The sequence below is a fragment of the Pteropus vampyrus genome, unplaced genomic scaffold (genome assembly GCF_000151845.1).
Source record: "Pteropus vampyrus isolate Shadow unplaced genomic scaffold, Pvam_2.0 Scaffold626, whole genome shotgun sequence".
Lineage (NCBI taxonomy): Eukaryota > Metazoa > Chordata > Mammalia > Chiroptera > Pteropodidae > Pteropus > Pteropus vampyrus.
This window is the reverse complement of record NW_011889407.1, coordinates 169134-176077: the sequence shown is the minus strand read 5'-3', so window position 1 is coordinate 176077 and position 6944 is coordinate 169134. Positions and strand designations below refer to the sequence as shown.

Sequence of the window (6944 nt, the reverse complement as noted above, 5' to 3'; positions counted from 1 at the left end):
GATGACCCCTAACCTCAGAACCGCGCCCCCATCTGAGGGCCAGTGTCCTCAGTCTGAACCGGACGTCGTTAGCTTCCGTCGGCTCCCCCAGGCTGGGGCTCAGCCGGACGGACGGCCGGGCAGGTTCAGGGCCGAAGGTCAGTCAACCCGCAAGTCAGCGCGCCTCGCCCCGCCCCTCCCGCAGGGGCCTGTCGCTGCACGGCTGGGGCTCGGGTCTCCAGGTGGCACACAGACCACTCACTGCCTCGGGCTGCGCCCGCAGGGGACGACGACACGGTCCTGAGGCAGGTCAGTTCTGCCAAAGGGCTACGTTCCTCCCGCGGCGCATGCGCTTGGCCTCGGGGTCCCAGAGCCCCGCCCCTTCCCGGGCCCGCCCCTTCCAGGCCCCGCCCCCTTACGGTACCGGCCCCGCTCCCGCCCTTCCCGGCCGTGTGCGCACGCGAGTCCAGGGGCGGGGCCGGGCGCGGCGCGCATGCGCAGAGCCGCCAGTCCGGCGGGGCCGCAGCCGCGGGGTGGCCGGCGGTTGCCGTGGGGACTGCGGGCCCCTCCGTGCTCCGGATCCCGCCCCTCGCCGTTCCCCACCCGACGCAGCGGACGACCCCGGGACGACCCCGGGACGACCCCGCCGTCCGTCCCGCCGGCCGGGCCGGAGCTGCGCGGGGACCCGCGAGAGGCGGCACCGCCCCGAGATGTCGCAGACCGCCATGTCTGAAACCTACGGTACGGGGCGCGGCCGGGGGTCCCCGCCCAGGCGACCTGCTCCTCGGGTTCCCGGTGCCCTGTCCCCACGCCCACCCCTGCGTGTCCTCTCCGGGGAGTCTGATCTCGGGGTTCGGGAGGCGGTTCCAGCCGGTTCCGTCTGCGGCTTTGTCCCCGCGAGGGACGCGACGGGCTGGGCGACGCCTGTGTTGGCGTGTGCCCCAGGGTCCCAGCTCGAGCTTTGCTGGCCTGGCTTTCCCGCCGCGCCGGGGCCGCGAGGAGGGGGCGTCGGCGGGCGCGCCCGGCCGCGGCGAGACCGGGCGTGTCGTGTGCAGACCGCAGGCACCTTGGGGCAGAGCCCGCGTTTAACTCCGTTTCCCCAATCCGCACCCACCTTGCAGGTGCCAGGAGATGTTTCTTTGAATAAATGGAAGCCTCGCGGATTCACGTACCGTTTGTTTGGGTTTTAGTCCGCATGGAAAACACAAAGTGCCCTCGGTGGGGCCTGACGGAGTTTGACGGCCCAGGGAGAGGCTCAGAGTCCAGTGTGCTCCTCGAGGCAGACCAGCCTTGTCTCTGTGCGGCACACTGCGCCTTTCCCTCCAGCAAGTCGGCGTGCACACGTGTGTGCCAGGACAGATGAGCCCGGTCTGGGTACAACTGCAGGCTCAGCGCGAGTCTCCTGGAGCGGACAGTCTAGTGGGGATTAATCCAGTTTCCTTCATCCAGTTAGTTATGCCAGTAATGGATGACGAGTTACAACCCCTGGCACCAGCTGAAGCCTCTGATCCGGGAAAGTGTTAGAAAAAAACCTGGCCCACCCAGGCTGCCAGGGAGATGCAGTTCCAGCCCCTGGGACAGGGTGACGGTGAGGCACAGAGGGCCTGGTGGACAGCTCTGCCCTTTCTCCCAAGAGGGGTGGGTTCTCACTGCATTTGCTCCATGTTCAGCCACTCCTGTGACCCTGGGGGCAGGACATCTGTTCCTAGAAGGCTTTGGAGCTCCTCCAGGAAGTCCCTGGCTTCCTAAGAACCGTTGTTGTCAGAGCTGCAGATGCCGCGGACAGGACATCACACACATACAGTCTGGTTCTCTCCCAAGAGAGCCAGTCAGACTTCGTAAAGAAAATACAGTTCTTTAGCAACTTTTGGTTATGCTTTAGCTTTTCTTTATTTTCAAGCACTCCTTACCCTACACTTTTTTTCTGTAACCTGAAAAAGGAGCACAGGGGAGGAGCAAAGAGTCCCAACAGGAGCACCCAGTGGGGCTACGAGTTAATAGAAATGACCGGACGAGCTGAGGAGATGGAGCGTTCACGCTCCGTTTGTCTCATATGAAACAACCTTGATAAAATGCAGCCCCCTTCGGCATCTCTGCTCCCCTCAGACAGTTCACTGAACCTTTGAACATCACGGTAACTGATTAAATTCTGATCAGAAGGCTTTGACCATTAGTATTTTATTTCACAGTACCTCCCAAATATGTTCTTACTTTTTACCAAGTGAATTTAATCTTTTCCTCTAACAGAAAAAAAACTAATAGAAAATTAGTTTTAGAAAGAGCTAGTGTGGCAGTTACAAGGGTCAACCTAAAATTAAAATCACCCCAAGCCAAGTACTCAGCTGTCACTTGCCGTTATCATTCACCAGTTTGCACAGCCCTCCTCCCAGACGTTGCCCCTCGGGGAGCTGGTAAGGGAGTGTTCGCCTAACCTTAAGCTGCTTTCACTTGGGGCCCAGTTTCTCTGTGGCTCCACCCGGATATGATGAAAGAGCCCGGGGGCCCTGTGGGTGCTGAAGCGGCACTTAGCTTTCCTGGACGGAGCGGTGCCCACATTTTGCTGCTCTGAAGCCGCTAGCCACGTGAAACTGTACTTCTTGTAATACTGTAATTTAGAATCGAGATCGTGAATACGTAAGTTTCAGATTGAAACCCTCCGTCCAAATAGCCCTAAACCGAAACAGCGTTTCCCGAATATCATTAGATTCGAGACATTCTGAAAGCTGCTCGGTGGGGGGTTGAGGCTTTCACAGAGCTCGGGCCATCTGAGACTTGGTGATCACACAGTGGCCTTCAGTAATTTCTGATACCAAGATTTATGGGCCAGATCTCACAGATCGAATAGGTAGTTCCCGGCAATGGTGTTCATGAAGGAGCCAGACAGTATAAGCGGCACAGAAGATGCTAGAACAAAGTTAGGGGCCTCGTCTCGGTTCTCTCTTTTCTCCTCTGTGCTGTTTCTGGCGTTGGAAAAGTCTGCAGCAGCAGCGAGCAGTGTTCACGTATGGAGAGGGTGGGCAGTGCTCATAAAGTGCTAATAAATTATGGATGGAGGGTATATATTAGAGGGAGGTTTATCACTTTCCAAATAAATTTTGAATCATGCAGAAAAAAATGAGGACTTAAATACAAAGCGTCTTTGTCCTCGGTTACACTTTAAATGCCATTGCAGGGAGCGTCCTCAGCGTGGCGCTGTTTCTCCCGTCCGGTGTCCCCGTGGTAACACCCTCGCCTGACGCAGGCGCCCGTGGGGCCTCGACAGGTCCCCAGCCCTTCAGTCAGCTCTCCGGTGGCCAAGCAGGCCGGATGGCGCTCTGGGGAGCAGGGGGCCGCTTAGGGACTTTGCGTGGCGCCAACTCGTCCCTGATCACAGCCGCTGGGTCTCAGCCCGCGAGCGGGGGGCGCGGGGATGGCTCCCTCCGGCAGCGTCGCGTTGCGCTGATCCGAGCGTGGCCCCGACATCTCCCGCGGAGCGGGTGTCCGGGGAGAGCGGCCCTGCGGGCTCCCCAAGAGCGTGGCTCCCCGAGATTCGGATCGCGGGGCCCCTGGGCCGCGAGGCCCCAGCCCAGTGGACTCTGTGCCGGAGGAGAGGTGTGTTGACCAGGTGGACGCTGCCCAGCGCGGAGGGAGGCGGCCCTGGAGACACAGTCCTGTAGCGGTGGCAGAAAAAGTTGTGCTTAACAGAAAATTCCCGTCTAATAGCTGCCGGATTATTAGCCTTTGGGTCATTTCATCGGGTGGGACGCTCCCAGCCGCAGCTGGCGGAAAACCCACCCCTGCCTCGTCGGCGATGGGACACATGCCCTTCCAAATAACAGACAGGTTTCAGGGCTGGTCCGTTCCCAGGCCGGCTGGGTCAGCGAGGGCCGGAATCGCTCCCGACGCCCTCCTGCACTGCGGTCCCCCCTCCCTCAGTCACAGAGGCCACCTGGGGGACCCGGCTTCCGATCACAGAAAGACGCATCCGCGGGATTAAGTCCAGCCCCGCCGTCTGACTGGGCCGCATGCCAGCCCTGGACCGATGGCCGTGCACTGGCGAGGTTGAGCCTGGTGTCGCCTCCAGTCGTGGCAGGGAGCAGGGCGCTAGGGTGACTGTGGCCCGCACCTGTCCACACGCTTCGGGGGACGTGTCTCTGGCCGTCAGGCAAACACGCCTGCCACAGTCTCCACGAGCCGGCAGCTGAGGTTCAGCCGAAGTAGGCGATGGCCCGGCCACCCCATCCGTCCTCCGATGGGGCGGCCAGTCGCCGGGGGAGCCGGGCCTCAGCCCCCAGCACACGTGGACCGAATCCCTGTCCCTCGCGAGAGAAAGGAGGACGTTTCTCAGGTTATCGTGCAAACGCTGTCCTTGCTTTTGATCTTAGTTCTCACTCTGCTTTTGAAGCTGCTCAAAGTACTTGGTGTTTTGAAGACGGACACTCCTCTGAGGGTCACTGGCTGTGATGACGCTTTGGGGAGAAAATGGAAGTTGGCTCCTCGGTGGCTGTTGCTGTTCCCCCACTTTTCAAATATTAGCACCTTGAGTCACGTTGCCATAGATATGTACACAAACCAGGATTCCGTGCCCGTCACATCCCTTTACGAGGCCGAAGCCCGTGTTTGGGCTCACCCCGCCATCTGAACATCGCTGGGGACTTGGCTCGTCCCGCTGTGATGGGTGACACGTCACCGGTGGAATCGCGTTAAAGGGCATTCTGTTGCACACGGTGCGCGCCGTCAAATGTCGGGACCAGGCGTCCTGGTGTCGCGCGTCGGGTGTGACGTGTCCGTGTTTCAGCGGCCGGGTCCCCTTTCCCGGTGTGTTTTCCGGAGCACGGGGCTGTTCCTGGCCACCGTGTGCCCGGAGGAGCTTCCGGGTCCCGCGGCGGCAGCTGGCCCAGAGCCCGCCGTCGCCCTTGTACCGCAAAGCCCTTCCTTGAAACCGCCGGCGCGTGGAGGCGGCCACCATCGTGGGCTAGGTCGGGGTGACGCCGGGACAACCCACCTGGCACCCTCAGCGTCCCGTGTCACCAGTCCTCACAGCGCCTATGCGGCGAGCCCCGGACCCACTCACGGGCGACGGAAGGGCGGGGACCGGCCGTGGAGCCGGGTGCGAGCTCGGGGGGGGCCCCGCGTCCCGGGCTGCCGGGCTCTCCGTCCACTGGTCCCTCCCATGCGGTGACCCGCTCCGCTGAGCGCTCAGCACGAGTCAGTCTCTCCGCTCAGGGCAAAGTCGGGGGAAGAGTGGGGACCCCACTCGAGCCTCGTACACTGAAGTGGCGTCCGCGGCCACAGGTGTGTCCCACAGCCGGCATCGGGGGTCAGGGCTGCCCCGGAGCCCGTACTCCGAGAAACAAGCTGGGCGCCTTCTCCCATATCGCCCCGTCGGCGGGTCCTCTGAGCCGCGGTGACAGGCCCCGCGTCCTCCACTCTCTGCGGAGTTCTGGCCTCTCGGTCGTCCGACTCGGATTCGACGTCCTGCCCTCGGTGTCCAGGGCTGGTTTCCTGCTGTGAGGTGCCCACGCGCTGCCCACGCGCTGCCGCCCGCTCCCCCTTCTGGGCAGTGTCCGCCTGAGAGTCATTCCTTCTTGGATACATCGTCACATCCGCTAGGAAGCAGCCAGGACAGGCCGCCTGCGCGCGGGTGGCGGAGCTGCGTCCACCCCGCAGGCCGTGGGGGGCTCGATCGAGTGGACGCGTCAGCACGTTGCAGGTCCCGTCTCGAGCCCTGAGCCGTCACTGCAGAGTCCGTGCTGCAGATGTCACAGCTCTCTGCACCGACCTTCAGTCCAGGCTCAGGCAGAGCGCCAGGCCCCGGGCAGACCAGCTGCGGGCCAGAGAGCTCGCGTGTCCCCCTCCCTGGCCGTGGCCCCGGCCTCCTTGTGCCCCAGGCCAGCACTTCCCCGGGGTGCGGCTGCGCCACGCCTCCCGGACCCGCGCCGCAGACCTCGCCCTCTGAAGTACGTGTCCCCTCACGTTCTGTGCTCTGCTGACTGTTCCCACTGCTGTTGCCTGGTGACCTCGGGGTCATGCCTCGCTGAGCACGACCGAGGTCGTGCCTCGGTCTCCGTGCAGAGGGCCAGTTGCCGCCGCACTTCACAGCTCGTCTCGTCTTTGGCCCCGACTCGCGTCAGCGTGTTTACCGTGGCTTTTCCGCAAAATAGCGTTACTTCTTTTTCCTGTTATATTAACGACTAAGATTTCGTTAAGTTTTATCCTCTCGGTCTAAGAATAAATTTAGAGCACCTGTTTTCAAGTGATTTTTTCATCGTCTCTTTTTGTTTTGCAGATTTTTTGTTTAAATTCCTGGTCATTGGAAATGCAGGAACTGGCAAGTCTTGTCTACTTCATCAGTTTATTGAAAAAAAATGTAAGTGACATCAGTCAGTGTCTCATGCGTGCCTTGTTCTAAGAGTACTTTCTCACTCAGCTTGTTCACAGTAAAACTTCCAAATGTTTTTCAGGAAAAAAGTCACAGTTTAAAAATACTTAAAGATAACATTAGAAACTTTCTATTAAACATTGAGTAACATGACTGAGTTTTTATTAAGTTAGCATTTCCGTTTTATAGCGGTTAAGGATACTGCACATTTCCAGACACTAAAATGCAGTACGATGAGGGGGACGAGGGGGGACCCCAGAGGAATTCTCTCGCTGACAGAGAGTGGCCCCAAAGCCCTTGGAGTGCGTTTTGGAGAAACTAACAGCATTTGGTCCTTTTTTCGTAGTCACAGCAGTGACTGTCATCAGTCCTGTTTTACAGGTAGAGGAACAGAGGGTCAGAGAAGGTGGCGTGTGTCTTGGGAGGGTCACCTAGGAGCTGGTTCGACTCCAGCCCGGGCCTTTTAACCACAGAACCATCCTCTGCCCCTGACTTGGTCTGGTTCGCTGAGGGCGGTCGACTGTTTCATTCCAGACTCGTGCAAGGCTGTGGGTGTGAAGGCTGTGGAAGTAGCACTTGGACCGAGCCGCAGGCTCTCGCTGGG

At 60.1% G+C, this 6944-nt stretch overlaps 1 protein-coding gene across 1 annotated transcript in view; it reads left to right on the top strand.

The window, feature by feature from the left end:
• The first annotated feature begins 464 nt into the window (after window positions 1-464).
• The window catches only part of LOC105308794 (ras-related protein Rab-4A-like), a 22587-nt gene continuing 16107 nt past the window's right edge, over window positions 465-6944 (top strand). The window contains exons 1-3 of the mRNA XM_023525784.1: window positions 465-720; window positions 6248-6328; window positions 6875-6938. Coding sequence (XP_023381552.1) covers window positions 690-720; window positions 6248-6328; window positions 6875-6938 — 176 coding nt within the window. The 5' untranslated portion in view covers window positions 465-689. The remainder of the gene's footprint in view (window positions 721-6247; window positions 6329-6874; window positions 6939-6944) is intronic.